The sequence below is a fragment of the Budorcas taxicolor genome, chromosome 13, assembly GCF_023091745.1.
Source record: "Budorcas taxicolor isolate Tak-1 chromosome 13, Takin1.1, whole genome shotgun sequence".
In the NCBI taxonomy this organism is placed as follows: Eukaryota; Metazoa; Chordata; class Mammalia; order Artiodactyla; family Bovidae; genus Budorcas; species Budorcas taxicolor.
In genome coordinates, this window is record NC_068922.1 from 74,849,219 (window position 1) to 74,869,897 (window position 20,679).

The following is a 20,679-nucleotide window of genomic DNA, read 5'->3' on the forward strand; positions in this document are numbered from 1 at the left end:
TGAACCCAGGACTCTCTAAGGTCAAAGTCCTCTGGAAGCCAGAGTCAGCACAGACACACACAGTGACTCTGGATGGTGGCCTGGTGTGCTGAATCACAGTCAGTGGCTCTGCCACTTCTTAGTAGTTTGACCTTGGGACTGTCATGAATCCCATTTTTGCCTAAATTTCCTCCTTTGTGAAATGAGGGTGAGAGTACCACCACCAAACTCCTGGGATCGATTTCAGAATTCAAATAGATTTCCGTATTCAGCAGCAAGGACAGTGCCTACCCCCACGCTAAGAACTCAATAAACGCAGGTTGTTGCTGTCTTCTCAGGAGGCACTGCATGCTTGTATACAATGGCACAATCAAGCCTCCCTCACAGACATGCTGAAATGAGAGACGATACATACAGCATCAGGCTCATGGTGGGTGCTCAATAAATAGTGGCTGCTGTAACTGTTATAAGAGAGGATCTCCCTGTCACTCTCCTCTGCATGTTGCCCCCACCCCCAGGGCAAGACACAATGCTGGGTTGAGTGACTCCCCAGGGACATGGCTGAGCTCTCTCTCTCTCTCCCTGGCCGTATCCCAGGGACTCCCGCGGGGATGATTGAATCATTTTCCCAATCTGGGGTTCTTTACTGCAGCCATTACAGTTAATGCGGATGCATGGGGATGGTGAAGGGTCAGTGATTCACCCCTCGTTCCCCAGGCCCCACACTCCCTCCCACCTCCTTCACAAGTCAGCAGCTCCCCAGAGTCAGCAGACAAATGGGTGCCAGACTTGTGGATGCTGTAGGACAACTTTGTGCCATCCCCCTAAGTTTAGCAGATTGCATTTTACAGCGCACCGTCACGGCTCTTCTCTCCTTCAGTCCTCATGTCAACTTGATGAGGTAGATGCAGTGACATGCTGGCAAATGTTTAACCATTGGCTCTGGGGGGCAGAGGGGTGGGCATAAATGCCCTGCTTTGCAGCGTTTGCTGATTTCTACGGTGTAAATACTCTTACCATGGCCCATTTCAAACTACCAATGTGATATCAAGTGGCTTATGAAACTCCTGAAAATCAATATTTGGCTCTCATGAGCTGATACAAGCCAACTTCAGTATACTCCTGCACCATTTCCATTTTACAGATGAGGAAACTGTTATGCACAGCAAAGGGTGACAATGTAAATTAATAATGAATAATAATGAAACCCATGATTACATAAATGTCTTCAATGATAATGATAGATTAGGTTTATTAAATAACTACCTTGTACTACATGTTATAATAAGCCCTTTATGCATAGTCTCTCATGGAATTCACATAATAGAGTCTTGAAGTAAGCTCTATTAAGATTTCTACTTTGCAGGTAAGGAAATGGAGGCTGAGTGCAGTTTAACAAAGAACCCCTTTCGTCTCAACTTCATCATCTGTGAAATGGGGGTACTCAGGACCATTGTGAGAACTCAAATAGATTTCCTTGTTCAACAGCTGAGACAGTGCCTGGCTAAATTCATCTGGCAGGGAAATAGGAGAGGCAAGTTTCAAACCCAGGTCAATCTGATGTCAAAACACACATGTATCTTGCCTTATAAGGTAGTAGGGTGGGGATCAATAGGAGTAGAAGTAGATAGGCAAGTGAGAGAAGAGTCAAAGAAAGGCGAGAAAGAAAGAGCAGGAGGAGAGCAAGGAACTGGATTCAGGATTCTCCCTCCCTGGCATTTAGTTCAAGCCCAGACTTTCAGAAGCAGGGCTGGGATTGGCTAGATTGAGCCATTCGCTGTCCATGGTGCTGGCCCCAGCCCTTCTGCTAAATGAGGTTAAGGGCCTAATTCCAGACTGATATAAGCATCTGAATGCAGAGTTCCAAAGAATAGCAGGAAGAGATAAGAAAGCCTTCTTCAGCGATCAATGCAAAGAAATAGAGGAAAACAACAGAATGGGAAAGACCAGAGATCTCTTTAAGAAAATTAGAGATACCAAGGGAACATTTCATGCAAAGATGGGCTCGATAAAGGACAGAAATGGTAGGGACCTAACAGAAGCAGAAGATATTAAGAAGAGGTGGCAAGAATACATGGAAGAACTGTACAAAAAAGATCTTCATGACCCAGATAATCATGATGATGTGATCACTAATCTAGAGCCAGACATCTTGGAATGTGAGGTCAAGTGGGCCTTAGAAAGCATCACTATGAACAAAGCTAGTGGAGGTGATGGAATTCCAGTTGAGCTATTTCAAATCCTGAAAGATGATGCTGTGAAAGTGCTGCACTCAATATGCCAGCAATTTTGGAAAACTCAGCAGTGGCCACAGGACTGGAAAAGGTTAGTCTTCATTCCAATTCCAAAGAAAGGCAATGCAAAAGAATGCTCAAACTACAGCACAATTGCACTCATCTCACCTGCTAGTAAAGTAATGCTCAAAATTCTCCAAGCCAGGCTTCAGCAATATGTGAACCGTGAACTCTCTGATGTTCAAGCTGGTTTTAGAAAAGGCAGAGGAACCAGAGATCAAATTGCCAACATCCGCTGGATCATGGAAAAAGCAAGAGAGTTCCAGAAAAACATCTATTTCTGCTTTATTGACTATGCCAAAGCCTTTGAATGTGTGGATCACAAGAAACTGTGGAAAATTCTGAAAGAGATGGGAATACCAGACCACCGAACCTGCCTCTTGAGAAACCTATATGCAGGTTTCAGGAAGCAACAGTTAGAACCGGACATGGAACAACAGACTGGTTCCAAATAGGAAAAGGAGTATGTCAAGGCTGTATATTGTCACCCTGCTTATATAACTTCTATGCAGAGTACATCATGAGAAACGCTGGACTGGAAGAAACACAAGCTGGAATCAAGATTGCTGGGAGAAATATCAATCACCTCAGATATGCAGATGACACCACCCTTATGGCAGAAAGTGAAGAGGAGCTAAAAAGCCTCTTGATGAAAGTGAAAGAGGAGAGCGAAAAAGTTGGCTTAAAGCTCAACATTCAGAAAACGAAGATCATGGCATCTGGTCCCATCACTTCATGGGAAATAGATGGAGAAACAGTGGAAACAGTGTCAGACTTTATTTTTGGGGGCTCCAAAATCACTGCAGATGGTGACTGCAGCCATGAAATTAAAAGATGCTTACTCCTTGGAAGAAAAGTTATGACCAACCTAGATAGTATATTCAAAAGCAGAGACATTACTTTGCCAACAAAGGTCTGTCTAGTCAAGGCTATGGTTTTTCCTGTGGTCATGTATGGATGTGAGAGTTGGACTGTGAAGAAGGCTGAGGGCCAAAGAATTGATGCTTTTGAACTGTGGTGTTGGAGAAGACTCTTGAGAGTCCCTTGGACTGCAGGGAGATCCAACCAGTCCATTCTGAAGGAGATCAACCCTGGGATTTCTTTGGAAGGAATGATGCTAAAGCTGAAGCTCCAGTATTTTGGCCACCTCATGTGAAGAGTTGACTCATTGGAAAAGACTCTGATGCTGGGAGGGATTGGAGGCAGGAGGAGAAGGGGACGACAGAGGATGAGATGACTGGATGGCATCACGGACTCGATGGACGTGAGTCTGAGTGAATTCCGGGAGATGGTGACGGACAGGAAGGCCTGGTGTGCTGCGATTCATGGGGTTGCAAAGAGTCGGACACGACTGAGCGACTGAACTGAACTGAACTGAACTGTAGGAAGGATTGCCCAAAGGATTCCTGCGTAAACAGGATCTCAGAACTCCAGGGCTCCGTGTAGAATGTTGGATATGGAAAGGCTGCTCCTTGGGGGGCACAGAAACCCGTGGTTCTCAACCTGGCTGTACATTAGAATCTCTTAGGAGTTTTAAAATAAAACTGATGTTGAGCCCCAACCTAGATTAATTTAATAGCACTCCCTTGGGGGTGGAGCACAGGCAAGGGTATTTTAAAAGCTCCAACAGTGATTCTAAAGTGCATTCCAGACTGATGCCCTACATGCAACCCCAGATTGAACTGATGGGGAAACAGAGTCACAGAGAGACTCAGTGCGTTTCCCCAGGTGAAGTCCTAGTAAGTGGTAGGAAAGGACTCCAAGCCACATCTCCGTAGCCAGCATGTCACCCTCCTGAACTCGCTGTGCCTGCACTGAGACTGACACGCGAAAGGAAGCAGCAAGTATGACACAAGCCACCAAATCAGCATGAGAAGTTGGACACTCCTACAAAGAGATGCCCCTCGCAGCTTCATGGAGACATGGGACTTCGGCATCAGAAAGTCCTGGGTTCAAATCCCATCACTTCCTCACTCTGTGCCCTCAATCACGTCTTTCCCTTGCTTGACCTTTTTCCTCACTGATAAGTTAGAGGGTCACACTCTGCCTCTCAGAGATGTTATGGGGATTAGAGATGATGGATTTAAGAGGCTGGTAAAGCCAAGCATTTAGTAAGTGCTCAATAAGAGTTTATTCCTTTCTCTTCTCTCTATATGGTCAGAAGATCTCTGGGGCTGTGTCTTTGCCCCTGAGTGGGAGACTCCTGGGCACCAGTATCAGGAGGGAAGGGGCTTGCACACTCTTCATTTCTAGTTTATCTGGGTGGCTCTGACATGGTTTATCATGGGTCCAGAACTAGAATCTATGCTCTGGCTCCCAAGTCAGAACACTTTCTCTCCTCCCTTTAACCATTGCTGTTTATGAAATCCAACTGAGGCCCAAACATGGGCCCCAGAACCCCAAGCTGCTCAGGGAAAAAGTGGTGCCATGTGGAGTGGAGGTCAGGGGTTGAAGACAAGTTCTTATTCCAGCCCTGTCCTTGGCTCTCTGTGTGGCTATGGGACAACTACCCAACCTGACTGGGCCTGAGTTCCCCTTCTGTAAAATGGAGATAACACTTTATGCTTCCTGTATCCTGGGTGAGGGAGACCCCTTGATGAGATGAAAGAGATGAAACGCTTTGGAAAAGAACAGAGTCCGCAACCGAGGTGACCAAGTGTCATTATTATGAAGATATTTGTAATTATTATCATCCTGTTTCTTCCCTACCTCCCTCTGCTACCCTGCTGGGCCCGGGGAAACCCTTGGCTTACATTTAGCTTCTCAAACATTTATGAAAAATGAGTCCCACCCCCTGCTGCTGCTAGAACTGCATGGAATGCTTTCTATTAAAAATTAAAAACCACTTGTCGAGTCCCTGGGAACATTCAGATTACACAGGAAACAAGTCCCTTCTCACACTCCCCCTCTTACCACCGCCCGCCACCCCTATCAACTCCCTCTTTGCTCGTCACTTACAATGCCGGCTCACTGCACTGGCCTCAACTCCACTTCCGGCTGCCCAATCAGGGCAGCCTAATATAGATGAATGATACACAGGAGATGTAGGAAAGTGGCTGCATGGAAAGGGGGGTCAGAAGAAAGGAGGGGGGGAGGAAGCAGGTCAAGAGACAAGGGACAGAGAAGGCGGCATACAGAGATGGGGTAAGAAAGTGGGTCAGAGGCCGAGAAACAAGAGACAGAGATGCAGACAGATGGACAGAGAGAAAGTGACAAAAACAGAGGTACCCAGATACATAGGGAGAAATTAGAATAGAGAAAGAGAGATGATGGTCAAGGAGGGAGATATACATACATATATATCCAGAGAGAGAGACAGAGACGGGGACAGAAAGAGGTTGCCATGGACTCACCCAGGCAGGCAACACTTGAGTGTGTGTGTGTGTGTGTGTGTGTGTGTATCTCATCTATCCCCCTGAGAAAGGGGATTCTTCTTTTGTTCCAAATTGAGTCCCATTGACTCTTCCATCCTCTCCCCATTTAAATGGGTCCCTTCGTGGAGTAGTCTGGTCACCTCGTTTATTCGGGGCAGCAACATTCCAAGTTTCTGCTGTAGCATCCCTCGGCCAGTTGCAGAAAGCAAACATTTTTGGCGTATTCAGTTCTATTCAGTTGCCCAAGATATCCAGAGCACCTACTATGTGCTAGGCCCTTGAGGGTAGGGTGCCACATTTGCCACCTTTGTGCTCACTGATGCGTGGGCACCGGGCCTGGCAGAGAGGGGCTGCTTGTGTTTGCTGAGGGGTTTGTTGATGGAAAAGACAGAGAACGAAGTGAAGCCAGGGCCTGTGCTCCTCTCTGCCACCTCTCTCCACCAGAAACCTCCTGCCCCTTTTCTCCCCATCCTGGGTGGTGAGAGCCAGTGCCGTTGCTAGGCAAGGAGATATTGCACATATAGATCTTCCTGGACTTTAATTAAAAACATCTTTAGAATGTGTCTCTGCAGAGGCCAGCAATTGATTCCTGGCTTGGGCCTGAGGGCTGTTGAGCCACACTCTCTCCAGCAGCAGGTGGAACAGTCAGAGGGTCCCAGCCTGCCCTGCCCTCCCCAAACAGGACCTCTGGGGAGCACACTGCCCCCTGCCTTCCTCCTCTCTTCTCTGCCACCGTCCTCTCAAGCACGGGCCCTGGCAATCAGATAGTATGTTCTCCCGATTTTATTTCTCCCTCCCCTCTTGGGCCTCAGTTTCCTCAGCTGTAAAATGAGGGTATCTACACTTAACCCAAGAGAGTTCCTGGGAGGATGAAATGAGATTAGGGGTGTGAAAGTGCTTTGTAAGCTCTAAAGTCCTGTGCACACTAAAGAGATGGCTGTGACTGTTTCTCATGCCTACTGAGACAAGTAGCTTAGGTTCTGGATCCAGGATTTGGAGCCGGTTCTGGCTCCAGCTCTTACTATGGAACCTCAGGTAAGTTACTTTATCTCTCTCTGCATTTATCTCCTCATTGGTAAAATGAGGACAGTAATACCTGCCCTGCTTATTCCCCAGGACTGTGAGAATAAAGGGAAATAGCTTTGTGAAAACAGTGTTGGCTGATAGCTATTATTTAGTGGATGTCCCAAGAAGTGCAGACTGTACTACAAAAGAGTCTTTTTCCATCTATTAAAGATGCTGCTCACAGAGGGATTGCAATACAAGGGAAAGCGGCTGTGGCAGGGCCCCTATCCGTTTCCACAGTCTGTTGAGCCCCAATCTCATGGTCCAGCAATGCCAATCCTATGGCATATGTGCCTCCATAGTCGCCTTCCTTTGCTCCCAGCAGACATCACTAATCGATTGTGGCATTCTTTTCTGCTAAGCCTGAATGAGACCTCAGACACCTTCTCAACACAGCCCTACGACCAGTTGATCAGAGTTGGCACCAGAGATGAAACTGATCTGCTAACACTTTGAATGGCAGTATCTTGCTTATCTTTGCATCCTCACATACCTAGTGAAGGACCACATACGTAGTAGGAACTATTATGTATTTACTGAATTAAAGCAACTGCTTATTTTTTCTATCCCATTCGGGATATACACACACACACACACACACACACACACACACACACACATATATATAAAGCACTAATAAATGTTTGCTTAGTTGGGTGACTCATCTTTGCAACCCCTACAGACCCAAGTACACTGAAGGCCTTGTATATAATGGGTGCTAATAAACATTTGCAGATTTAATTCAATTACTTATCCTTACAACCCCAGCAGTACCCAGAATAAAGTAGTGGGTAATAGATGTGTGCTGGATTGAACTTCTCATTTCTGTATCTTCAATAGTCCCAAGGATTTTGTCTTACACATAGTTGGCATTAATAAGTAGGTGGGGTTGAACTGGGCATGGGAGCCCTGTGAAATTCCCTTGCTGTCCACTGGTCAGGTTCTGCCAGCCTACATAAGGGATCTGGGACCCCCAACATCAGGAGATTATCTAGTCTAACTCTTCCATACCAAAACTCACTCCTTTGTTGATTTCACCCAGACTCAAGCTTTAAATTCTCACTTTGCAGATGACTTCCAAAGTGGTAACGCTAGCCCTCATTTTGCTTTTGACCTCCTGACTTAGAGATCTAACTGTCCCCTTGACAACTCCACTTGGATTTCTAGTAGACATCTCAATCTAAACATGTCCAATAAGGAACTCTTAATTTTGTGCTGCAAATTTGCTCTTCCTGGAGCATTTCCCAGCTCAGCAATAGCAGTTCCATCCATCCACTTGCTCAGGTCAAAAACTTCAGCCTCATCCTTGTCTTCTCTCTCTCACTCCCCTCATCCAATCTCTCACAAACCCTGTTGGTCTGCATTCAACATACATCCAGAATCCAAATCACCATTACCTCCTGTCCCCTGATCCCCCTACTTTCACCTTTAACCCTTATAGCTTAGATTCAGCCAACAAATCATCTTTTAAAAATCTGTGCTGGATCATAGAACTCCTCTCCCCACCCCCCGCCCCGTCTTACTCAAAGCACAACCACAAAGCTTTCAGCAGCTACAAAAGTCCTATGTGCTCAAGCTTCTGGTATCTCTTCTGACCTCCTTGGACCCTCTCCCCTTCCTTTACTCCTCTTTTCAGCCACACCAACTTCCTTGCTATTCCTCAAACATGATAAAACACATTATGCCTCAGGACCTTCGCATTCACTGTTTCCTCTTCCTGGAACATTCTTTCTCTAGCTTAGTTTTTGTGGATCTTTTGTTGCAGTGCAAGAATTCTTTAGTTGTGGTGCAGGCTTAGTTGGTTCTTCAAGTGTCCCCGGAACCAGCAGCATCAGCATCAGCTTTGACAGCATCTCTGTTAAAAATGCCAACATTTCTAACAGCCCAGATGTGCTGGGCTTCCCTAGTGGCTCAGATGGTAAAGACTCTGCCTGCCATGCAGGAGACCCAGGTTCCAACCCTGGGTTGGGAAGGTCCCCTGGAGTAGGGAATGGCAACCCACTCCAGGATTCTTGCCTAGAGAATCCCATGGACAGAGAAGCCTGGCGAGCTACAGTCCATGGGAATTGCAAAGAGTGGGACACGACTGAGCAACTAACACTGAATCAGAAACCTTGGGGGTAGAGGGGAGCCTTCCGTGCTTTAACAAGTCCTCCAAGTAACTTGGATGTACAATAAACTTTGAAAACCACTGTTTCACATGAACCTCACCAAGATGGTGGAGTAGAAGGACATGTGCTCATCTTCTTCTGTGAGAATTCCAAAATTACAAGTCGCTGCTGAACAACCATCGACAGGAGAATGTTGGATCCCACCAAAAAAAAAAGATACCCCACGTCCAACAGCAAAAGAGAAGCCCCAGCAAGACGGTAGGAGGGGCAAAATCACATTTAGAATCAAACCCCATATCCGCCAGAGACACTCGGAGGGCTCAAACAAACTTTGTGCATACCAGGACCCAGAGACCCCACAGAGACTGAGCCAGAACTGTGTTTGAGTGTCTCCTGCAGAGATACAGGTCAGCAGTGGCCTGCCGCAGGGGCAGGGGCTTTGGGTGCAGCAGACCTGGGTATGGCATAAGCCCTCTCGGAGGAGGTCGTCATTAACCCACCATAGAGCTGCCAGAACTTACACTGGACTGGGAAGCATACTCTTAGAGGGCACAAACAAAACCTTGTGTGCAGCAGGACCCAGGAGAAAGGAGCAGTGACCCCACAAGAGACTGACCCAGACTTGCCTGTGAGTGACCACAAGTCTCCAGCGGAGGCGTGGGTCGGTGGTGGCCTGCTGCAGGATCAGGGGCACTGAGTGCAGCAGTGTGTGCATGGGACCTTCTGAAGGAGGTCACCATTATCTTCATTACCTCCATCATGGTTTGGCCTCAGGCCAAACAACAGGGAGGGAACACAGCCCTGCCCATCAACAGAAAGTTGGATTAAAGCTTTAGTGAGCATGGTCCCACCCATCAGAACAAGACCCAGCTTCCCCCTCAGTCAGTCTCTCCCATCAGGAAGCTTCCACATAAGCTTATCCTTATCCATCAGAGGGCAGACAGAATGAAAACCACAATCACAGAAAACTAACCAATCTGGTCACAAGGACCTTAGCCTTGTCTAACTCAGTGAAACTATGAGCCATGCCACAGCCACCCAAGACAGACGGGTCAAGGAGGTGAGTTTTGACAAAACGTGGTCCACTGGAGAAGGGAATGGCAAACCACTTCAGTATTCTTGCCTTGAGAACCCCATGAACAGTAGGAAAAGGCAAAAAGATAGGACACTGAAAGATGAACTCTCAGGTCAGTAGGTGCCCAATATGCTACTGGAGATCAGTGGAGAAATAACTCCAGAAAGAATGAAGAAATGGAGCCAAAGCAAAAACAGTACCCAGCTGTGGATGTGACTGGTGATGGAAATAAAGTCCGATGCTGTAAAGAGCAATATTGCATAGGAACCTGGAATGTTAGGTCCATGATTCAAGACAAATTGGAAGTGGTCAAACAGGAGATGGCAACATCGACATTTTAGGAATCAGCGAACTAAAATGGACTGGAATGGGTGAATTTAACTCAGATGACCATTATATCTACTACTGTGGGCAAGAATCCCTTAGAAGAAATGGAGTAGCCATCATAGTCAACACAAGAGTCTGAAATACAGCACTTGGATGCAGTCTCAAAAATGACAGAATTATCTCTGTTCGTTTTCAAGGCAAACCATTAAGTATCACAGTAATCCAAGTCTATGCCCCGACCAGTAATGCTGAAGAAGCTGAAGTTAAACGGTTCTATGAAGACCTACAACACCCAAAAAAGATGTTCTTTTCATTATAGGGGACTGGAATGCAAAAGTAGGAAGTCAAGAAGCAACAGTTAGAATTGGACATGGAACAATAGACTAGTTCCAAATCAGGAAAGAAGTACGTCAAGGCTGTATATTGTCATCCTGCTTATTAAACTTATATACAGAGTACATCAAGAGAAATGCTGGGCTGGATGAAGCACAAGCTGGAATCAAGATTGCTGGGAGAAATATCAATAACATCAGATATGCAGATGACACCACCCTTATGGCAGAAAGCGAAGAACTAAAGAGCTTCTTGATGGAAGTGAAAGAAGAGAGTGAAAAAGTTGGCTTAAAACTCAACATTCAGAAAACTAAGATCACAGCATCTGGTCCTATCACTTTATGCCAAATAGATGGGGAAACAGTGGAAACAGTGAGAGACTTTATTCTGGGGGGCTCCAAAATCACTGCAGATGGTGACTGCAGCCATGAAATTAAAAGACACTTGCTCCTTGGAAGAAAATCTAGGACCAAACTAGATAGCATATTAAAAAGCAAAGACATTACTTTGCCAACAAAGGTCTGTCTAGTCACAGGTATGGTTTTTTCAGTAGTCAGGTATGGATGTGAGAGTTGGACTATAAAGAAAGCTGAGCACCGAAGAACTGATGCTTTTGAACTGTGAAGCTGGAGAAGACTCTTGAGCGTCCCTTGGACTGTAAGGAGATCCAACCAGTCCATCCTAAAGGAAATCAGTCCTGAATATTCATTGGAAAGACTGATGCTGAAGCTGAAACTCCAATACTCTGGCTACCTGATTCGAAGAACTGATTCACTGGAAAAGACCCTGATGCTGGGAAAGATTGAAGGCAGGAGGAGAAGGGGAAGGACAGAGGATGAGATGGTTGGATGGCATCACCGACTCAATGGACATGAGTTTGAGCAAGCTCTGGGAGTTGGTGATGGACAGGGAGGCCTGGTGTGCTGCAGTCCATGGGTCCGCAAAGAGTCGGACACGACTGAGCAACTGAACCGAGAACTGAGTTTCACATAGCTCCTTGGTCCATTCCCTTGTTTCCTTCAAACCTTGTTCAAATGTTCTCTTATAAAAAAGGAAGGCCGGTATGTCCCTACTTCCCTGGTGGTTAAGAATCCGCCTTGCAATGCAGAGGATGTGATTGAATCCCTGGTAGGGGAACTAAGATTCCACACGCATTGGAGCAACTAAGTCACAGCTAAAGAATCCTTGTGCCGCAACACAATGTCCGTGTGATACAGCAAAGATGCAGCCAAATAAATGAATAAATACAAAAATAGAAAGGTCTCTCCTGACCCCTCTGTCTAAAATAGCACTCCCCCGATATAAGCCCCAATTCCCTTGGTCCTCACATTTACACCACGGGGTGTATTTATATCTTGACTTTTTTCTTTCTTTCCTATCTCTCTCCCTGCCCTAAATGTAGGCTTCCTAAGAATCTCCGATGCCTGAAACAGTCTCTGGCACAGAGTAGGCACTCAATAAACGTCTGGGCATGAATGAGCCCGCTCTGTGTTCAGAGGGGAACCTGGGGCCCAGAGACGAGCAGGGACTTTCCCGAGGTCACGCGCGAGGCGCCAGGCTTCCTGACCTTCAGATGCGGGGACCCGCTTTGCAGCGTTAGGCTCAGCGTGGCTGGCGTGCCCCTCCTCAGAAGCGTGGCTCATTGGAGGCCCCTGGCACACTTCCTTTCCCTTTTAAGCTGTGAGTGGTTTAATTTGTGAGCGCTGCTGCCTTTCATGTCCCAAGCTGTGTCCCCGCTCCCTCTGATCTCCGAGGCCGCCCAGACCCCGGTGCTGCTTGTCGGCCCCGCCCCCCTCAGCCCAGATCAGGAGGCTCAGTAATTGTGACTGATTTTCAAAGCTGCCTGAAGTCTCCGTAAGCACCCAAGTGTCGGATTTGCTTTTCCTTCAAAAAGTTGCTCAAATGAAATAAACTAATTTAATTTCTGTTTCCTCCTCTCCCCTCCTGGGTTCCCCCAGCTTGTCCAAGTTAAATCCCCACTTTTTCCTGAGAGGAATGTCAGAGTCAGTGGACTGGGAGACGGGGGTGGGGCGGGGGTTCCTTGTGGCTGGGCTCATCAAGCTGGGGGCTGGCTCAGCCTCCCACTCTCTGGGTGACCTTGAATGAGTCCTTGCCCTTTTCTTGGTCACTTTCCCCATGAGTGACACAAGAACCTTGCCACTTCAAAAGCCCGGGAGCCCAGCACAACGACTTGCTTGGTCGTTGACTTACTATGTGACCCTGGGTCACATCATCTCCTCTCTCTGAGCCTTGGTGTTTCCATCTGTTCAATGGGGATGCTGACATCAGTCCTGCCACCTCTCAGAGTCAAAGTGAGAGTGGAGTGGTGATGGGCAAGCCAGCATGGGGGATATGGGGCTATAGCTCCCTCATTCCCTTCCACTCTCTACCCCAAGGCAGAGGGAGGCTTCCAAAATGCAAGTCTGCCCACTTACTCCCTTGCTTAAGCTTTTCCCAGGCTACCTGGTTCCCTCAAGTCCTTTGCATGAGTCGTTTCCTCCTCTAGCTTCATCTCTCGCTATCTCTCTGGCTTTTCCATGTGGAAACGTGCAGTTCAGTTTTGGGTGAAGAGAGACAGGGCTACATCTCTTTCGGCCAGAGTTTGAGTCCAGGAGTAAGGGCTGCCGGACTTGGGAAATCAGAGGCTTCATAAGCTACCTCTGACTTGCAATGTAACCTGGGACCCATCACGGCTCTTCTGAGCCTCAGTTTCCCCACTTGCAAAACTGATTTCTAAGTACTCCCTGGGTTTCTGCCATGGACAACCTCCAAATTCATCTCTCTAGCTTAGACCTTGCAGCTGAAACTGGATACTGAACTGCCTTTTTCAAGATCTCTCCTTGGCTTTCTAATAAATACTTTCAACTTAGTTCATCTAACCAAACTCATGATTTCCTTCCATCCCCACAAATCTGTTCCTCCCACAGTTTCTCCCATCTCAGTAAATGGAGATTCCATCTATTTAATTGCCTAGGTCAAAATCTCAGTAGTCATCCTTGAATTTTCTTTCTCTCACACCCCACATCCAATCCATTAGCAAATGCTTTCAGCTCTACTTTCAAAATATATCTAGAAGCCGACCTCTTTTCAGTACCACCTTACTGGTACCACCTTGTTCCAAGCTACCATCATTTCCTGCCTAGGTAATTGCAATATCCTTGTCAACAAGCTCTCTGTTTCTGCCTTTCCCCCACCTCTCCATCTAATCTTCATGGAACAGCCACAGGATCCTGTTCAAATTAAGTCATATCATGTCACACTTCTGAACAAGCCCCTCCACTAACTTCCCAGTTTGCTGAGCATAAAAGGCAAAACCTTGACTATGATCACATGGCTGCCCGATCTGGTCTCCTCTCTGCTTCCCCTCAGAGGGAATTCAGCCTTGGGACCTTTGCTTATACTGTTCCCACTGCCTGGAATGCTGTTCCCTGGGTGCAGGCTCTCACTTCTTTTGACTCTCTGCTTCAGTGTCTTCTTCCCAGCCCCAGGATTGGTTTGTTAACTTGCTTCCTGCCTGTCTTCCTTGACCAGAATCGCCCTTCCATAGAAGCAGAGAGGCTGGTCTGCCTTCTCCTTGCTGTGTCCCCAGGGCCTATGCATACTTGTTAAATGAATGAATGAATTCACTCAGCAGACACATGACCTGTCAAATGCACGCACGGGTCTTAAAGGCTGTGCATATCTGCACACGCGTGAGAATACAGTATGCACAGCAGACAACACCAGCACACCAGTGTGTGTGTGTGTGTGTGTGTGTGTATGAACATGAACCCACACCCACATTCACAGCCCCCCATTCCCTATTCTCCCACCAGCCTTTGCACTCACCATTTTCTCTGGTGGGGAAGGTGGTAGTGGCCGGCTTGCTCCTCAGCCCATGACTCCAGTTTCTAACCAAACTAAATGATTGTCTCACCTGGGCTAAGTGATTGTCCAGGACTGTGCCTGGGCACCTGGGCTCACAGCTGTATCCTGACTCCCCTCCCGCCAGCATGCTCCCTTTCTCAACCCGGCTGCTCCCCTTCCCCTCTTACTGACTCACCCCACCCCCCAGAGCCTACTGCCCACCTGTGGGTGAGAGCTCGGCCACGCTGCCAATGTAGGGGCCATGCAGGAAGCGGGGCTCGCTGTCGTTGATGTCCTGCACCTTGATGATGAACTCCGACTCGGGCTCCAGCAGGCGGTTGGTGGCACGGTCCCGAGCTTGAGCCCGCAGCGTGTAGAAGGTCTTCTGTTCCCGGTCTAGGCGTTCCATGGCGTGGATGTCGCCTGTCAGCTCATCAATCAGGAAGATGGTCCCAGCGCCCTCGCCCGAGATGGTGTACTTGATGGCCCCGTCACCCTCGTCTGAGTCCGAGTGGATCTGGGGAGGCAGGGAGGAAGGCAGAATGGAGGCCAGGGTGGGAGCTCCCGTTGGTGCCCCACTCCCCCAGCAAGTCCCACTGAGGGCCTGTTCCTAAGCACATCTCTTCTTACGCATTCTTCAGTGAAGACACTGAGGCTGGGGAAACCAAATGTGATCCCAGTCCCAAGCCTCACTGTCTGGCATGTTTCACTAGCCCTCCATGGCTCTTCCAGCTCCAGCCCTGCTCTTGTAATCCACCTTCCCCTCTGTGGCCAGAGATATCAGCCTCAGAGGCAGATCTGAACAGGTCCTCCCCCATCATGCAACCTTCTATGGCTCCCTATCACCCTTACAAAGAAGTCACAGCCACCTCCACACCTCTCTGCTTCTTCTTTGCGTGTCCTGCCTTTTTTCTCTGTCTACTGAAAGTCTCCTCATCCTGCAAGGCTTGCCACATCTTGCAAGTTTAAATGCCACCTCTTCTCAAAAGCTTTTTTTTGGACCCACCCCCACCCCCACCTCCACTCCACCTCCAACTCTGCTATTCCGCTCCAAGATCTTTGCGAGACGTCAAGCCATCGTTATCACGTTCACTGTAGCCATGCTTCTCAAATCTTAATATGCATGCAAATCACCCAAGATCTTGGTAAAAAGCAGATTCTGACCCATGGAGTTTGGAGTGGGGCCTCAGAATTTGCATTTTTAGCAAATTTCCAAGCTGCTGTCCATGACCCTCGCTGGAGTGACAGGGCTAGGGTCCCTAGGCTCAGAGCCCCCAGAAGTATCTTCTTACTTCTCTGGAGAGCAGCCTCAGGGCGTGGCATACGCTGGGGACAGGGACTGGAAGGACAGGGGAAAGGGGGGTGCAAACTGGAGGAGCACCCACCATGTGCCAGGCAGTGTGCTGAGCAATTTACATACTTATTTGGTGCAGAGGGCTTTAAAAAGAAAATTGCTATTAGAGTAGGTTTTGCTATCTTCACTTTGCAGATTTTTTTTTTTTTCATTTTCCTACTGCGGACTAGAGAAATGGGGTGAATTGCTCAAGGTCAGACCACTGGAGGAACTGGTCTGGTCCACAGCCTGAGCTTTCTCACTCCATCCTCACGCCTCCTGGGAGAAGCCCATGGTGGAGGGAAGAAGCAGTACAGCTCGGTCAAGCCTCGGTGCCAGCATCACCTCCCTGTGAGTTCTTGCACAAGTCACTACCTCTTTGGGCTTCAGGTCCCTCCTCTATAACATGCGAAGCATAATAGCACCTCCTCCTAGAGATGCTGGAGGGTGGCACACCTGCGTGCTAAGTGGCTTCAGTCGTGTTCGACTCTTTGTGACCCCATGGACTATAGCCCGCCAGGCTCCTCTGACCACGGGATTATCCCGGGCAAGAATATTGGAGTGGGTTGCCATTTCCTCCTCCAGGGGATCTTCCCAATCCAGAGATGGAGCACGTGTCTCTTACATCTCCTGCATCGGCAGAGGGGTTCTTTACCACTAGCACCAGCTGGGGAGCCCACATGGAGGACTAATTGAGTCTGAAGCCCACCTAAGACCCTTAGCACTTGCCTGGCACCAGATGATGTTTACAATATGTAACAGCCAACCTGGTGGTGGCACTGCCTATGGAGCGGTACCATAGCAGAGCCCCTGCTGGTCCAGGTGGGAACACTTTGGATGTGGGATCACAGAGAGGTCCGAGGAGCGGAGGGAGCCGAGGGGAAGGAGAGGAAACAGACTATTTACCGCAGGTAGGGAGCCTTTTCACTATTTTAGCAACTGGTACAACTATACTGGTAGGTACTAGCTGAAAATCAGTCCTGCCTGAGACATAGTAAGTGTCCCATAAATGGTAGCTATCATTATTATTATATTATTACTAAATGTTAGCTATATATAACTGGGATTTAATCCAGGCATGCTAAGCTCCAGAACCCAGGCTGTTTTCACTGCACCGAGATCTCCTGGGCAAGGAACCAGCAGAAAGACTATTCTCCCACATAGAAACACCCAAGTCCTTATCCTACAACGTCCAAATCTCTCAGGCAGCTCTGAGCAGAAGAAAACGCATCCGAGGAAGCCAGTGACCTTGGGCGGCTCTCTGCTGCTCTCTAAGCTTCTGTCAAGATGGGGCATGAACAAGAGAAGCCCTAAAGCCCCCTTTCAGGCCAGGATGCCATGTACCCCAGCCCACTCAGCAGGATAACAGGTGCCAATGAAGTCATCACCAAGAGGGATAAAAGCCCGCCCCCTGCCACGCAGGGGGAGCCCGGGTATAAATTCTGCTGGTGGAACTTTGTGTCTGAAAGGTGGATTATAGAAGTGCCATTTGGAAGATTGAATGGCCCATAAACATTTTCATATTTCATTAGCCGATTAATGGGCATCTCTCTCTTTTTGGCGAGTCTGCTGATTCTCAGCAGAAATTGCGGGGAGTAAATGGAGGCGTCGGGTGGAACCTTTCCGGGTCCCCATCCTGTTATAGATTGCCCCAATTAATGCCCGTCCTGGGCTCCACTGAGAAGCCTTCTTCCTGTCCAGTTACTGTTAATAGATTTCTCATAAGTGGCTGGATTGTAAAAACCTCATAACTCAGTTTAATACCCCCAATAAAATTATCTCAAGACATCGGCCCTGAATCATCGGCAGTGCTGGAGATGAGGAGACCTGTCTCTCCTGTTTGCTGTTTACACTGTTCCTCCACCTCTGCCCGGAGGAGGTGGGGACCAGAGAGGTGAATGGGTTCCCTTTTTGGATGACTTCACCCACTTCCCAGTCAGACCCGTTGCAGGTTTATTTAATCAGCACACACTCCTCCCCGGAAGTCTGGTGGAATAGATGCCATTTGGGGGAATGCGTAACAGCGGTAATCTTATTAGTCTTCATCACTATCCTAATAAGAATGAAATGTCATTCTTAGTTCCATTTATCAGATGAGAAAACTGAGGAACACAGGGGAGGTCATTTGCCTGGTCACCCAGCTAAGTGCAGGAAGCCAGTCTCCTGAACCCATCACTCATGAACGTTGTGATCACATCATCTGTTATTTTTATCCCTCTGGGTCCATTTTTCCACCTGAGAAATCAGATCAAGTCCTACCTGGCACAAATGCGGTGAAGATGAAACAGGAGCATGACCTACACACTCTGTAGGGTTTCCCTAGAGGCTCAGTGGTAAAGAACCAGCCTACAAATACAGGAGAAACAGGTGCAACCCCTGGGTCAGGAAGATCCCCTGGGGAAGGAAATGGCAACCCACTCCAGTATCCTTGCCTGGGAAATATCCATGGACAGAGGAGCCTAGTGGGCTACAATCCATGGGGTGGCAAAAAAGCTGGACACAACTCAGCGACTAAACAACACACTCTGTAAGTGATTGTCTCCTTCCCGTCCGTCTCCTAGGTCTCCATCACGTCCCTGAAGCCTTTAACATTTTATCTCAGCCTCTGGCCAGGGATCACCTACCAGTGAGGAGTAGAAAGGAGGGAGTGAAACCCAGTGATGATGTCATTGATATTCTTCTGTGAAGTGTGACACAGAGCTCATGCTGGGGCCCAGGGGCTGCTCTCTGGGGACAGCAGAGTCGGACAGAGCCGGTCAGCCTGCGGAGGAGCTAAGAGCTCAGACCTGCAGATTTGGGCTGGGTCAGGGCTGCTTCCCACCCCCCACCCCCCTGGTTCTGGAATGGAGAGGAAGTGGACAGAAAATCTTGGCGGGCTAAAGTCCACAGGGTCACAGAGTCAGACATGACTGAAGTGACTTAGCACGCACACACATGCCGATCATTCTATCCCAGGATGATATTTCTTAAGAATCTCAGCTATGATGCTGGAGGATGGGACTTTTATTTACTGAGTGCCTACTACATGCCAGATTGCAAGCCTCTGCAGAAGTCTAATTTAACGCTGTGGCAGGACTTCCCTGGTAGCCTAAGTAGTTAAGAATCCACCTGCCAGTGCAGGGGACATGGGTTTGTTCCCTGGCCCAGGAAGATCCCACATGCCATGGGGCAACTACCCTGGCCCATGTGCCACAACTGCTGAGCCCACACTCTATAGACAGTGAGTTGAAACTGCTGAGCCCACGTACCCTGGAGCCCGTGCACCACAAGAGAGGCCACTGCAGTGAGAAGCCCACACACCCCATCTAGAGAGTAGCTGCCAGTTGCCACAACTAGAGAAAGCCTGGTGCTAGCAATGACAACCGAGCACAGCCCAAAATAAATAAATATAAAAGAAAACATTGTGGCCTATGTAAATGTCTCTCCATTTTCCAGGAGAACAGACTGAGATGGTCCCAGGTCTGTCTGACTCCAAAGCACAGGTTGGTCCCTCTGCAGCCTTTGGAATCTCGTCCACTTACAGGGCTTCCCTGTAGCTCAGTCGGTAAAGAATCCAACTGCAATGCAGGAGACCCGGGTTCAATTCCTATGTCAGGAAGATCCGCTGGAGCAGGGATAGGCTACCTACTCCAGTATTCTTGGGCTTTCCTGGTGGCTCAGCTGGTAAAGAATTGCCTGCATTGCAGGAGACCTGGATTCGATCCCTGGGTTGGAAAGATTCCTCTGGAGAAGGGAAAGGCCGAGCAGATCCCAATTGACCTTCTCAGTCGGACACAACTGAGCAACTTTCACTTCACTTCACTTAGTCCGCTTACAACATTTCTGGTTAAGGAAGAGGGAGAAAGGAAGAGGGGGTGGGCTGGAGGGCAGTCATGGGGCTGTATGGCTTTGACAGAGGCCTGTACCAGCCTGTACCCACAGGCCACCGTCATTGGCGGCCTTTTCAATCTGAGCCTCTATCTCATCATTTGGAAAAGGACTTCAAAATCAGAAGAGGTGATGGGCTCTGGATACAGGAAAAGCCAGGTGCCAGTGTCTGCTTTGTCACCTACTTGTTGCCTGGCCCCGAGTAAGAGGCTGCCTTCCTCCAAGCCTTGGTTTTCTCAGCAGTAAATGAGGCTGACAGTGCTTTCTCAGAGTCTAAAGAGGCACTAGATAACATGTGGGAGCTCCTGGCACATACTAAGTGCTCATTGAAGACAAGTTTCCTTTCCTCTTCAGTCACCTGGTCTCAAGAGAGATTGAGGGTCACCAAGTGCATCCATTCCCCCATTTCCTGACATAATAACCAGGGGCTCAAATCCTGACCCACTGGAGACAGGGGGGCCATTATGCAACATCTTCTTGTCTTTTATTTATTTTTAAAGTATTTGTTTATTTTATTATTGTAAGTATTGTTATTATATTATACTAATTATATTATTATAAGTATTATTTTATTATTCTTATTTTATTTATTTTTATTTTCTGACCCTGCCACGTGGTATGTGGGATCTTAGTTCCCTGACCAGGGATCGAACCTGCATTGCCTGCATTGGAAGTGTGCTGTCTTAACCACTGGACCACCAGGGAAGTCCCTCTTCTTGCCTTTTAGACTCAGCTTGTTTCCTCCTGCAGGCAGCCCTCCCAGAGGCCCTCCCATTTGCCCTCCGCCATGCACACTTCCCTCTGCTCCACACTCGCCTATAACACCTCTATATTGCAGTCTGTCTCCCCAGTTCTCATGGGGCTCAGGGGCAGGGACTAACATTGATTCATCTTTGTCTCAATCCCCCATGCCAGGCACACAATAGGTGTCCTGACAATGTATGCAGAGAAAATACAGGGGGAGTGGTAGAGGTGAGTGTGTGTGTGTGTGTGTGTGTGTGTGTGTGAGAGAGAGAGAGAGAGAGAGAGAGAGACAGCAAGTGTGTATGTGAGATGGTGAGCTCAGATCAAGCAC

At 48.2% G+C, this 20,679-nt stretch overlaps 1 protein-coding gene across 1 annotated transcript in view; it reads right to left on the reverse strand.

The window, feature by feature from the left end:
- The window catches only part of CDH22 (cadherin 22), an 83,055-nt gene that overhangs the window by 55,361 nt on the left and 7,015 nt on the right, over window positions 1-20,679 (reverse strand). The window contains exon 2 of the mRNA XM_052651116.1: window positions 14,627-14,921. Coding sequence (XP_052507076.1) covers window positions 14,627-14,921 — 295 coding nt within the window. The remainder of the gene's footprint in view (window positions 1-14,626; window positions 14,922-20,679) is intronic.